General features: G+C 55.1%; 1 protein-coding gene across 1 annotated transcript in view; it reads left to right on the top strand.

The window, feature by feature from the left end:
- The window catches only part of LGR6 (leucine rich repeat containing G protein-coupled receptor 6), a 174,030-nt gene that overhangs the window by 70,321 nt on the left and 89,766 nt on the right, over positions 1-13,943 (top strand). Inside the window, 1 exon segment of the mRNA XM_031061749.1 lies at positions 4,762-4,833. Coding sequence (XP_030917609.1) covers positions 4,762-4,833 — 72 coding nt within the window.

Here is a 13,943-nt window from a genome sequence, read left to right as displayed (position 1 = left end):
CCTGCTTTGCAGCAGCACAAGAACAAACTCAGGCGTGACATGGGGCCTGTGGTCCCCTGTGTGCCCAGGGGAAGGCCCAGGCTTGGCATGATGACACAGTTTAGGCAGGAGCATGGAGTGTCTGGGCACACTGCCTGGGGAGGGTGAGCGCTTGAGAAACCTCCCCGCGCAGGAGATCAAAGGGGCGGCCGACACGCTCAATAAAAGTTTGGCAAGGGGAGAATTTCACTGGGATATGGACACACATGTTTGTCCTGTCCTGCCAATGGGCAACGTTCCTGCCTCCTAATGTGAGTGATAAGAGCATCCCTGAGCTGCCTGAGCACCTGACATGAGCCATCTTGCCCAGCACAGCCTTCGGGCGTGCCATGGAAGTTGTAGCATGACCAAGAAGCCCAAGATACAGGAGGGTTGAGCCTGTGGTAACTGAACAGCAGCAACCATACAGTGGTAAACCATGAGTTTGTTCCAACTTGGAGTGTATTGGGAATGCAGATCAAAGCCTGGAGGAATGTTCCCAGAAATCACGGGAGTGGTGGAAGGGGAGGCGGGGGGGCAGGATCTAAAATGCACCACGAGCTTTCTGAAGCAAGCCAGCCACATCCAGCTGTCACCCTCCCCTTCTACCTGCCCCTTCTCTCCTCCTTCTATCAGCTACTTAAAATCCAGAGCTTCCTCTTTCTCCTAACCCCATGTCACAGTGTAAACTTCAGCAGAGCAGGACATAGCACTGAATCAAATCTGTCCTAAAAAGAGCCCTGAGCAGGCCTAGAGCTGAGCCCATGTGGACCAGAATTTCAGCCATGCAAGAATAGCTCCTCTTCCCTGTGCTTAGGGCAAAGGCAGTGCCTTTCTGTCCTCCTTGGTGGGGTTATTCACCCAAGCCTTCTCCACAGAAGGAGTGAATTAGGAGCTGTCTCAGAGGATGTCACACTGGCAGCATCACTTCAAATGTTATTGTTCCATTTTAAATGGAAAGGAAAGAACCATTTCACTGCATTTCCTGTGGGATCTGAATTCTGCAGATACATTCAATGGGTGCCTGTCTGCCAAGCAGGGGAATTTCTGGAGAGTTTGAGTGAGAGGGACAGAGGGAACCAAGCACTTGGAAGAGTGCCAAGTGACCATGGACGGAGAAAGGGTCACACACAGGAAGATTTTTATGTCTTGGGTCTCTTACGTGAACTCCATGGCACAGGAGTTAACAGCATGGAAGCAAAGGATGGTCAGGAAGAGGCTCCAAGAGCTGGAGCCCCTCTGCTTTGAGCCAGGCTGGGAGAGCTGGGGGTGCTCACCTGGAGAAGAGAAGGCTCCAGGAAGAGCTCAGAGCCCCTTCCAGTGCCTAAAGGGGCTCCAGGAGAGCTGGAGAGGGACTGGGGACAAGGCATGGAGGGACAGGACAAGGAGGAATGGCTTCCCACTGCCAGAGGGCAGGGTTAGATGGGATATTGGGGAGGAATTCTTGGCTGTGAGGGTGGGCAGGCCCTGGCACAGGACCCAGAGCAGCTGTGGCTGCCCCTGGATCCCTGGAGGTGTCCAAGGCCAGGTTGGACAGAGCTTGGAGCAGCCTGGGACAGTGGGAGGTGTCCCTGCCCATGGCAGGGTGTTGGATGAGATGAGCTTTAAGGTCCCTTCCAGCTTAAACTGTTCTGTGGTTCTATGACACATTTCCAGTGCTCGCCCTTGACAGGACACCCCAAGAGGCTCACCCACTCCTGATCTGCTCTCAGACAGGTGGCCCAGCCGTGCTTCTCTGCCTGGAACACCCAGAACACCCCCAGCAGCACCAGCACCTGTCCTGGAGGTCTGGCAAGCCCCCAAACCCCACACCTCCAGAGCCTGTGTGCACACCCAGCCATGCAGCCCTCTAGGAAAGGGAAAACTCAGCCTGTGTGCACAATCACAGACACGTGCCACCTCCCAGCCCCTGCACAGAAGTGGGCAGAGCCCATCTTGGACCCCAGTGACACTGTCAATGGCCTTGGGACGTGAGTTCAGAGAAGTGGTTGTGGTTGGTGCCTCCCTTTGTGCCTGCTCCTGGCCTGGCATGGACCCCTAACCCTGGGGAGAGGAGCTGGGCTGCCTTGGTGGCAGGGAGGAGGAAAAGGCATGGAGAGAAGAGCCAGAGACCAGAGGTGGCCCAGGGACAAGGCACAGTCTGGTGCAACATGGCCAAGGACAGAAACATCTGCAGCAGCAGTGAGGCACAGGGCCTTATCTGGGGCTGGGGATGCTTTGGGGCTCTAAATTCACCTGTGAAACCTCTAATTTCACCCAGGGAAAGCAGGGCATCTGCTTCAGAATAACACAGAGTTATTTCCCCCCTTATGTTCTGTGTTACCCACAGTGCTGAGGTGCCACCAGCTGGCTCTGCAGTGTCCCACCAGCATCTGGGGCTCCCCAGCACCCTCTGAGGCCAGCAGCCCCAGCTGGGGCTCCCTTTAAGCTTCACATTCCTCTCCTGCTAATCCTGGAGGTCCCAGATCCATTCAGGGACCTGGCAAACACTCAAACACACCCAGGAAAGTGAGCAGGGAGGCACTTTGAGCCCGGAGTAGGTGTGAGCAGCCCGGAGCTGCGGGGAGGTGAGGACAGAGAGCCGGGGAGGAGGAGGATGCAGGAGCAGGCCGAGGATGCCGTGCAGGAACACCTCCCCTCCAGGCAAGCACTGCAGCCTCCCGGACAACACTCCCTCCCTCCCATGTGGAAATCAGCAATCAAAAGCAGCAATTACCCCAAATCACAGCCCCTAAGTGACAAATAGCCCAGCCTGCCAGGTGGATCATGTGCTGCAGGAGGCAGGTTCCAACCTGCTCACACACATTAAAGAGACGACCCTGTGCTGTTGATGCTGTCAGAGGCCTCATTATGGGAGAGATTTTCTGCAGGTTCCCGAGGAGAGGGAGAGCTCAGGCACCCACACACGGGCTCTGCCACAGGTGAGCCTGGCTGCCCAGAGCACCTTGGTGCCCTCGGTGACCTCTGCAGAGCCCTGGTTCCCTGTCAGAACCCAGGGAATCCCTCTGCCTGCCCTGCAGGGCTCCAGCCACTGCCCAAGGGGCTCAGAGACCTTGACACAGAGCCCCAGACCCCTGTGCCTTTGATTTAGCCCTTGGAAAAAACAATTACCAACCTTATGTGAAGAATTACAAGCCCCGGAAGTTTAAGTAGAATGATAGTGAATTTATCACAGGGTGAAAAATAGATTTTTGGGGTTTTTAGAATGGGGGTTCAGGGGGCAAGATGGAGGAATCTGGGCATGTCCAGCCTTTCTCCTTCTTCTTCTTGGCCTCCATCTTCTGCTGTGATGTTTTGGCACTTTTGGATTGGTTTAGAGTAGAAGCTCACTGTCTAACATAGGTGATGGGTATTGGGAAGTAATTGTAAATATTGTACACGTAGTTTTTAGTATAAAAAGATAACACTGCCCTGGGAGCAGGCAGAGTGCCTGGAACTGTCCTGCTGGACGGACCTCGGCAGGACAAGAGACAGAATTTTATAGATAAGAAACAATAAACAACCTGGGGACCGAGAAATGAAGAGCTCTGACTCCTTCTTCGAGCACCAGGCTGGGAAAAGAGACTTTCTAACACATCTCGGGGTCACTGTGAGCAGCCTGAGACCCCGAGAGTTCCCCTGCACTTTGCTTCCAGCCAGGATTGCACTGCTCAGCCCCCACACCTGTCTCCTTCCCCTACAAAATGCCTAAAAAGAAACAAAACTTTAATGAATACCTTTGCCAGGTCTGTGCCCAACCTCCTGGGCCTGGTTTGGACTTTCTGTGAGAGTGAAGATGAGCCTGGTCACAAATGATGTTCACTGTCTCTGTTTTGGAGATGCAATATTCCACTCCAAGTCAAGTAGACAAGTTTCTTGCCCAATTTTAGTGGCAATTTAGGGTCTTAATCAGGTTGTTGAACCTGTCTTTATGATTTCTGGCTGATGGGGGCTGGGACTTCATCCATATTTGTCCTCAAAACAGAAGGAGAAAGAGAAAAGTCACCTCTTCTCTAGGTCAAGCCTAGATTCAGAAGTCCTGGACTTCAGTCCTGGTTCAACCACATGTCCTCACCAGAGTCCTGATGGTAACAGTGATGCAGTTTTTAACGCCACTGAAAAATGCAAATACCTTTTAATTCCCCAGCCTGCTATGGGCCTTGTTAAATTTTGAGTTCTAAGATCAGGTGATGCTGTACAATGGTAAATCCCACAGGTTTCCTTCAATAAATTCTTTCAGTAAGTTCTGAATGTTCTCCCCTGCTCTTTGCTCTATGTCCCAGATATGTCCCATTTTCCATTGTGATGCTGCTCTTTGCTTCAGCTTCCTCTCCCCTCCTTTGGCCCTCATTCACCAGGCAGGATTTAGGGACAGTCCTGCCATGAGCAGAAACAGCTCTGCCCTGCTCCAGTCTCTCTGCCAAGGCCTGGCACGGAGCAGGGTCCGTGGGTTGGTTTTTTTACAGCCTGTGCTGTAATTTCTGTGCTGGGGACCTGTGTCTATCCCGGAAATGGCTTTGAGCCATGAGCTGTCTCTGGATGCTGAAAATGCTGGATTCAGGTCTGGCAGGAGCTGGGATTTCCTTTGCTGTTCCTCAGGCTGCACCAGGGGAAGATGCCCAGCTCAGGGTTGTGGCTCAGCTTGCAGGTGCTGCAGCCTCCCTGGAGGGGACAGTGCAGGATGGAGGGGTGGTGAAGCCTCTGCAGACAGGGACTGTCATCACAGGGATGCTGACACATGGCTGCCTCTTCTTTCCACTGCAGGCGCCTCTCTGGAAACCAGATCTCCAGGATCCCAGGGGAAGCTTTCTCTGGCCTCTACAGCCTGAAGATCCTGTAAGTAACTTGTTCATCTCTGCAGGGCAATCCCTGTCCCTGCCTCTCCCCAGCCCCTGGCACTGGCCATGAGCAGGGACCTGCAGCCATCCTGAGGGAATGCAAAGCTTCAAGGTGTCGGGTCAGCTGTTAAACCCACCCTGGCAAATGTGCCCCTGGGCACTGGGGAGCTGTGTCCCACCCCATGGGGAGCTGTGTCCCACCCCATGGGGAGCTGTGTGCCGCCACAATGGGGAGCTGTGTGCCGCCACAATGGGGACCCCCCCCCAATGGGGAGCTGTGTCCCCCCCCCAGTGAGGAGCTGTGCCCCCCACAATGGGGAACTGTGTCCCCCACCCAATGGGGAGCTGTGTCCCTCTCAATGGGGAGCTGTGTCCCACCCCACTGAGTGAGCAGCCCCCCCAGGGCACGGTGTGCCCACAATGTGCCCTGGGAGAATCTGCAGAGGTTCCCATTTTGCATAAAACTCACCAAACCCCCCTCAAGTGGTGTCCCCCAGATGTGGAGTCCAGACTCCAAATTGGCTCCTTCTGCTCTGCTGCTGTGTCAGGGCTGGGTTGGAGCAACTCCAAGGTCCAGATACCTGGGAAAGGGGCCTGTGCTCTGTCCAGCTCAGCTGCCCTCACCACAAACCCCTTCACAGCCCAGGAGGGCTCTGCAGGGCTCTGGAAAGGTGGGTGGGATCCTTGGGCAGTGTGACCTGAGGGACCCCAGCCTGCCCCCAGGGCCAGTGGAGGCAGCTGGACCCTGGAGCTCTGCAGCCATCAGGGATCTGCTAACCCTGCTCAAGAAATGTCACTGCAGGCTAACCCTGCTCAATAAAGGCCATTGCAGGCTAACCCTGCTCAATAAATGTCACTGCAGGCTAACCCTGCTCAATAAAGGCCATTGCAGGCTAACCCTGCTCAATAAATGTCACTGCAGGCAGCACCCACCCCTGCTGCCCAGTGGGGAAGCTCTGAGAGACAAATCTCCTCTGGAAACTTTGGAATCCCCACTCAGCTGAGCTGGCTCTGCTGTGGCACCTACACTCACACCTTCCTAAGGAGTCCCACTGCTCATGGAGTCACTCTGTTCTTGTGTCCCTGTGACAGCCCCCAGGGTCTGTGCAGGATGTTGAGGTGGGAGTCCTTTTCTCCCTGAGGAACCATCTTAAAAATCTTCTGCAATAAACATTTCATCCCCAAGGGGATGTTTTGAACTCAGCCACAATGTGAAATTGTTGTAGCTGGTCCAGTTTATGCAGAGAGAGCAGGTACAAACCTGCTCCCAGGATTAGAGAGTATGAGGCTGTTTACTACGTCTTCTGAAGATGTAAAGTATGAATCCTGCCCTAAATCTCAGGGCTTAGAGATTTATCCATCCCCTGCATTAGGCAACAAATCAAAGGAACTGAGGAAAAACCGCAGCTCTCCCACCCAATTTCAACAAGAGGAGCCTTCTGCTCTGGGGACGGGAGCTTTTCAAGGTGCTTTTGATCAATTCTGTTTGTGTCAGGCCTGGGTGAGGGCAAATGCAGCTTTCCTGGAGCAGTGCCTCCCTTCAGAGCCCACAGCTCTGTGGGCAGGGGAGGGTGAGCTCTGCCCTCCTGCCCCAGGACAGGGCCACAGGCAGCAGGGACAGGCTCAAAAGTGACCCAGAGCCAGCACAGGAGTGAGGGATCAGGGCATTTCATCTGGAAATGTAGCATGGAGAAGCTTGAGGTGTAAAAGATCAGAGCATTTCATCTGGAAATGTTGCATTGGGAAGTTTGAGGTGTGAAGGATCAGGGCATTTTATCTAGAAATGTTGCACTGGGAACCTTGAGGTGTGAAGGATCAGGGCATTTCATCTGGAAATGTTCCATTGAGAAGCTTGAGGAGTGAGGATCAGGGCATTTCATCTGGAAATGTTCCATTGAGAAGCTTGAGGAGTGAGGATCAGGGCATTTCATCTGGAAATGTTCCATTGAGAAGCTTGAGGAGTGAGGATCAAGGCATTTCCAGCTGGAAATGTTGCATGGCAAGCTCCAGGCTGTGCTGTGAGACCCGTGGTTGGTGTCCTCATGCTCAGGATGAGCTGCCTTGCTCTCAGCCAGGCTGGGCACAGGGTGGCATCTGGGCTGTCCTGTCCCTCTGGCTGCAGCCCTGCCTGAAGCTAAACCATGTGCCTGCTCAGGGCTTGGTGTGATGGTGGAGCAGACAGTGCTGGGTTCATGATGCACTCAGTGATCTCAGAGGCTTTGTCCAGTCTCCATGGTCCTGCTGTTCTCTGGCTCTTCCCTGACCCCAAACCTTTCCCAGGGGTGTGCAGAGCACCAGCCCAGCCAGCAGGGGAGGAGGGTGGGTGCTCACAGTGACTGGTCCACCCATGAACCTCTTATTTCACAAACTTCCCGCTCCATCAAAGCAGGGGCACTACCAGACCCCACATCACTGGGAGCATTTCACTTTCCAAAGACTCTGATGGTTCTCCTGGCCTGTCTGCAGTGGAATGTGGTGCTGCCATGGGCTCTCACTACAGGACATGCTCTGATTGTTTTCTGCAGAGTTTCTGTGGGCTCCACTGGAGTGAGGTCTTTGGGGGAATGCAGTGGCAGGTCCCTGCCCCCTCCAGGAGAAGCAGTCATTGACCTGCTCCTCTGTCACTGTAAGAGTAAGGGCAGCAGTGAGGGACATGATGGGGCTCCCCCAGCCATGTCCTCCTCCTGCAGCTCCTGTGCTCAGCTGGGCCCTGGGCAGCACAGGGGGTCCCGGTGCTCACAAGGGCCCCTCCAAGCCTCTGGCACTCTGGCAATCCCAGCTGCCTGCCCCCTCAGCTCCTCTGCTGTGCCCCTCACAGCTCCCTGCCCCTCTCATCTCCCTCTGCCCCTGCCTGGGGATCTCCTCCCCGCCCCCCTCTGGCACGGCTGGCACCCCACAGCACGTGTGGCTGCTGGCAATGGGCCCTGCAGCTCCATAACCATGGGCTGAGCTTCTCCTTCCGAGCTGTGCAAGGGCCCTGGGAGCCCCAGGGATGGATCCCGTGGGTTCTCTGCAGCCCCCTGGCATGGAAACCTCATCCAGGTGGGCAACAGGGACCAGCACAGCCTCTGGGGCTCCTGCTCCTGCAGAGGGATTTGTTTCTGCAGCCAAGGTGTGCTGGGGAGATGAACCCTGGGTCCTGCAGCCCAGTGAAGTGAAATAATAATTCTTGTCTCTTAAAAATCAAGAAGATGCAGAGCTGGACACAGAGAGATACAGAGTGGGCCTTCAGAAAGTGCTTTCAGGGTTTTGGTGGGACAAACATTGAATCTCAGTGGCTCTCTGAAATGTGAGCCTGGTGTTCAGTGTTGGTCATTGGAAGTATCTGAAGTCAGCACTAAAGCAATGTGAGAAGGACTGGGGGTCTGGTGATGAACAATGAATCAGCTGAGGTCACTTAACCTGGAGGAGAGGGGACTGAGGATGGACACAGACCTTCAAGGACAAGGGAGGAGGGTGGATGCTCACAGTGACTGGTCCACCCATGAACCTCTTATTTCACAAACTTCCCGCTCCATCAAAGCAGGGGCACTACCAGACCCCACATCACTGGGAGCATTTCACTTTCCAAAGACTCTGATGGTTCTCCTGGCCTGTCTGCAGTGGAATGTGGTGCTGCCATGGGCTCTCACTGCAGCTGCTGCTGCAAGGAGTCAGGGAATACGAGTGAACACAAGGAATAGCAGGTTTTGGAGTAGATGGCAGCAGGGATATTGAGGATGTTGTGTTTGTACACATGGGTGCTGTGTCCCAGGCTGGCTGGGGTTTGACAAGTTGGGAATGGCTGCCCCAGCCATGACCAGCTAAACCTGGGCAATTCAGGAGCTGACTCACAGCAGGGTCACAGATCTTCCCTCTGGTGGCAGGGGGGTCCCCTGAGGAGGCAGGCTGGTATCTGGGGATGGAAACAATTTTCCTAGTTTAATTTTAGCCCTAGAGCCCTAGGGCTAATTGCAATCATGTGCAGGTCCACAAGTAAACTCTCACATGCTTCTTGGGCTGTCAAGGGGCCTGGTGCTTTCCCAGTCTTCCCAGAGAATCAGTTTATGTTTAAAAAAGGATGGGAAACACCCTGGGAATTCCTCCACCAACCTGCCTGTGCAGATGGTCTCTCCCTGCCCTCGGAGTGAATCCCAGAGGTTCTGGAACCTGGAGCAGATTCTTGGCTCTGCCTCCTCTGGCTGCTTCAGTGCACAAAAACCACCTGGAAAGTGGCCATGGAGATAGGCCTGTGCAGAAACCATGCAGGGGTACACCCAGGGAAGCAGGTGTGTGGAGACCTGGAAAGGAGCAGGGGAAGAGCCAAGCTGCCCCACTACAACCAAACACCGTGCCCCACATCTGCTGGGATGGGCTGGGATCTTCATGCATGGAGCCTGGAGCCAGCCAAGGGCAAGGGGCCTCCTCAGCCCCCTCAGACAGGGCAGGCTGACAGGGTGGGTGCTCAGCAGCAGCAGCAGCTGCTCAGGGGTTTTCTGCACTGGCAGGTCCAGCCCTGTGCAGACACTTTGGGGGTGCAGCTCTCCTGGGGGCTGCAGAACACCTCTCTCCACAGGGCTGATGCTCCTCAGTGCAAGCTGCATTGCCAGGATCATTGGAAGCCACTCCACAGGCTGTTTTGACCCCTCTGCAAGCTCCTTCCCTTTCAAGATCAGCTTCTGGGTCCATGCTCTCCCAGCCTTGGAGCTTTCCAGGGTGGCAGAATATGCTGCTTAATGAGAGTATCTGGAAAACTGGGAACTTCTCCATCCTTCTAGACCTCCTCATGAGCTGCCTGGGTGCTTCTCACCTCCAAGTGTCCTGGCTGGAGCTCCATCAGCCAGGAAGGTCCCATCCCAGCTGGCCATGGGCTGACTTGTGCTGCCACAGCTTCCTAGACATGCCACCGTTGCTCAGGTGTCCCTCCCCAAACGCTGCCCTGCACAGCCAGGAGTGCCCCTGCTCTGACTCCTGGCTGACCATGCTGCAGCAACAGCAGGGCTCACTAGCCAAGAAGGAATCCCACACCAAACTCCACGGGGAAAGACTCCAAGTGCAACCACAACCTCACCCCAAAACGTGGAGGGCAAAATGCCTGGGTGCATCCTCTTGGCTGCAGACCCTGCACCCACAGCAGGCCCACCCTGGCACTCTGTTCCTCAGCAAGCCCCAGCCAGCCTGGGGGAGTGTGCAGACCCTGTGCTGCCCAGCCTGCCTGCACAGCCTGGGGTGTGAGCCCTGCACAGCCTGCCTGCACTGCCCGGGGTGTGAGCACTGCACTGCCCAGGGTATGAGCCCTGCACAGCCTGGGGTGTGAGCACTGCAGAGCCTGGGGTGTGAGCACTGCAGAGCCTGGGGTATGAGCACTGCACAGTCTGGGGTGTGAGCACTGCACAGTCTGGGGTGTGAGCACTGCAGAGCCTGGGGTATGAGCACTGCACAGTCTGGGGTGTGAGCACTGCACAGTCTGGGGTGTGAGCACTGCCCTGCCCGGGGTGTGAGCCCTGCACTGCCTGGGGTGTGAGCACTGCTCTGCCCGGGGTGTGAGCACTGCACTGCCCGGGGTGTGAGCCCTGCACTGCCTGGGGTGTGAGCACTGCAGAGCCTGGGGTATGAGCACTGCACAGCCTGGGGGGTGAGCACTGCACAGCCTGCCTGCACAGTCTGGGGTGTGAGCACTGCACTGCCCAGGGGGTAAGCACTGCCCAACCTGCTTGACAAGTCTGGGGGGTGAGCACTGCACTGCCCAGCACTGCCCCACACTGCCCAGGGTGTGAGCACTGCCCTGCACTGCCCAGCACAGCCCAGAACTGCCCAGCACTGTCCTGCACTGCCCAGGATGTGAGCACTGCACTGCCCTGCCTTGCCCTGCCCTGCCCTGCCCGGCACAGCCTGGGGTGTGTGATCACTGCCCCAGCACCGCCCAGCACAGCCCAGCACAGCCTGGGGTGTGCACTCAGCATTGCCTGACCATCCCCTCCCAGCACACCCTGCCCCAGTCCTGCCCATGGTTATCTCCATCAATAGGTAGGCTGGACAGGAGTGGCCTTGTTCAGCACACGCCACACGCCCTGGATGGGCCTTACCCAGTGCCCCCCTCACCATCCCCTCCTCTTTTCCTCCTGAGCAGTGGCCTCAGGACCTCCTGAGGCCCAGGACAGGTGCTGACTCACCTGGTGTGTGAGCACACATCAAACAACATCACCAGAAAAGTCAAATTGCCCCAGGATGGCAGGTTTGGAGGTGGCTTGGGACGCTTCAGCAATCCCTAGACAGCCCCTAGCTCTTGGCCAGCCCTGAGCTGTGCAGTGCAGAAATGGCTTTGAGATAAAGGGAATGGTGTGGCCCATCCTAGAGACGCTCCCTTTGGGAGGGAAAAGGAACGTGCAGAGGTTGGAATGTCTTTAATCCCCATGCATGGGCTCCAGGCACAGTTGCCTCCAGCAATAACAGCCCTTTGACTGTGCTGGCTGAGTCACTTCAGCCTCCCAGGATGGGGACATTTTATCATGCACAGGCCTGCACCTCTGAGGGCTGTGTGTCTGCTGAGGCTCTCTTGTGCAAGGATCCTGCTGTGATGGGACCCGATCCCAACATTTTTCTGGTCGTTCAGGCGTGGTCCCTGCCAACAAACAATCCTCCTACTTCTGAAAATGAAACCCCACCTCTGAGGAGCTGGGATTTATTCCAGTTCCAGCCACACTGCTGTGGGCAGCAGGTGGAGTGTCCGTGTCTGCTGGTGTCTGCAAGCCCTGGTACCACCTCAGCAGGGCCAAGCAAGGTGACAGTTCTCCATCCACTCCTGAGCTTGAGTCATTGCTGGTCTGAGCAGTCTTTGTCATGTTCATTAGTGTCCTCAGCCTGCCCAGAAGTTGGCTCATCAACCAGCAAGGTCATAGAATCACAAAATAGTTTGGATTAGAAGCAAACTTAATGACCATCCCATTCCACCCCTGCCATGGCTGGGACACCTTCACTATCGCAGGTTGCTCCAAGCCCCAAACCTGGCCTTGGACACTTCAGGGATGGGGCAGCCACAGCTGCTCTGGGCAACCTGTGCCAGGGCCTCACCACCCTGAATAAATTCTAAGAAAATTAGACTCAGCAACTGAGAAATCACATCAACTAGACCAGGATTGCTCCATGCTTATTATTCCACTTCACTGGGCTGCAGGACCCAGGGGTTTATCTCCCCAGCACACCTTGGTTGCAGAAACAAATCCAGAAGGCTTTGAGCTCTAAGGCTGTCTCCAGGCTGCTGTGAAGCAGCACCTTGCTGTAGGAAAGCCAATGAAATCCAGGGATTTTGTTGGAAGGCAGGAGCTGAGGGAGAGGCAGGAACAGACAGATGCTGACAGACAAAGGCTGAGGCCAGTGTGATCTGGGATCTCAGGGTTGCTGTGATTTTGTGGACTGAGGTCCAGCTTCACAGACTGTCTGTGCCTCAGGCAGGCACCCTGCAGCAGAGATCCTGCACCCTGGGTCCACACAGGCCCTGCACCACCATCCCTGCCCACACCCTGGAGAGCAGCTTCCTACCCTGGGGGGAGCAGGAGTGTGGGGAGGGGACAGACTCTGCCCCAGGCTTTTAGGACCACGAGTCAGGGGATGACAGATGACTGGTTTGCAGAGTTGTTCCCTTTTCAATGCTGCTGACATTAATGTGCAGTGACCTCGAAGCAGAATGTGTTGGCCATCCTTGGATGCTGCAGGTGCTCTCCTCAATGAGCTGCAGCATTGTCGTCCCTCTTCTTATACAAGAGCAGCATCCCAAAGGGCAAAATGCCCCAACTTAGACAGGGAGGGACCCAGCAGCCCTGTCCCAGCTTTTCAGATGCCCTGCTGTCCTCTGAACCCTTTTGCCATCCTCCTGTTGTGGCACCCTGGTATGGAGCAGCCCCAGGAACCAGCTCTAACCCCAGGAAGGAGGTGCCACAGAGAGCAGGTGTGATCCTGCAGGTGTGTGGGATCATCCACCTGGCATCTTCCACCAGGTTTTGGTACAATTGCTTGAGCTCTTCCCAAAATCATGTTGTATGTTGTTTATGAAAAATAAACAACAAGTAATAAGCAAGGGTGGTTTAATGTGATGTGTAAGGAGTGAGTGCAGTGAGCAGGGCCTGATGGGGGCTGTCCTGTAAGAGAAGCCATCCTGGGACATCCAGGGATAAACACAGCATGTCTTCTCCTGCTAAAACCTGAGCTCCCTGTAAGAAAAGCTGGAGTTTTCCTGAGCTTGAGGCCCAATGAAAGATTTCTTGTTTAATGCCAGGGTGGCCCTGTCCCTAGAATATTATCAAACTCTGTTTGGAATTGGTTTTTGGTTTCTCTGTGTCATTCTCTGATGATGAGTTATTGGATTCATTATGTGCAATGTGAAGAAGCACTGGTTCTTGTCCCACTCCCAGCATCTGAAAACTTCTCTAGCTGCCCTGCTGCTGTGAAAAACAGCATTGTCCACCACTCCAGTGGTTTTTGAGGTCTCTGAAGCATCTTCCCTAAATATTGTTTGTCTGCACAAAAATGGCTTCATGTTGGAAGCAGTCCATGCTGATGGTGGTCTGGAAAGTCTCTCAGTCTGTTTTACTGGTTGGAGGAGGGACTTGTAATAAATGGCAGGCAGCAGGATCCAGCAGAAGCGTGACAATGGGCTTTGCTTTAGTGCTGACTTCAGATACTTCCAATGACCAACACTGAACACCAGGCTCACATTTCAGAGCCACTGAGATTCAATGTTTGTCCCACCAAAACCCTGAAAGCACTTTCTGAAGCCCCACTCTGTATCTCTCTGTGTCCAGCTCTGCATCTTCTTGATTTTTAAGAGACAAGAATTATTATTTCACTTCACTGGGCTGCAGGACCCAGGGTTCATCTCCCCAGCACACCTTGGCTGCAGAAACAAATCCCTCTGCAGGAGCAGGAGCCCCAGAGGCTGTGCTGGTCCCTGTTGCCCACCTGGATGAGGTTTCCATGCCAGGGGGCTGCAGAGAACCCACGGGATCCATCCCTGGGGCTCCCAGGGCCCTTGCACAGCTCGGAAGGAGAAGCTCAGCCCATGGTTATGGAGCTGCAGGGCCCATTGCCAGCAGCCACACGTGCTGTGGGGTGCCAGCCGTGCCAGAGGGGGGC

This window comes from Geospiza fortis, unplaced genomic scaffold (genome assembly GCF_000277835.1).
Source record: "Geospiza fortis unplaced genomic scaffold, GeoFor_1.0 scaffold26, whole genome shotgun sequence".
Classification (NCBI taxonomy): domain Eukaryota; kingdom Metazoa; phylum Chordata; class Aves; order Passeriformes; family Thraupidae; genus Geospiza; species Geospiza fortis.
The sequence above is the reverse complement of the archived record's forward strand: the minus strand, read 5'-3'. Positions and strand labels throughout refer to the sequence as shown.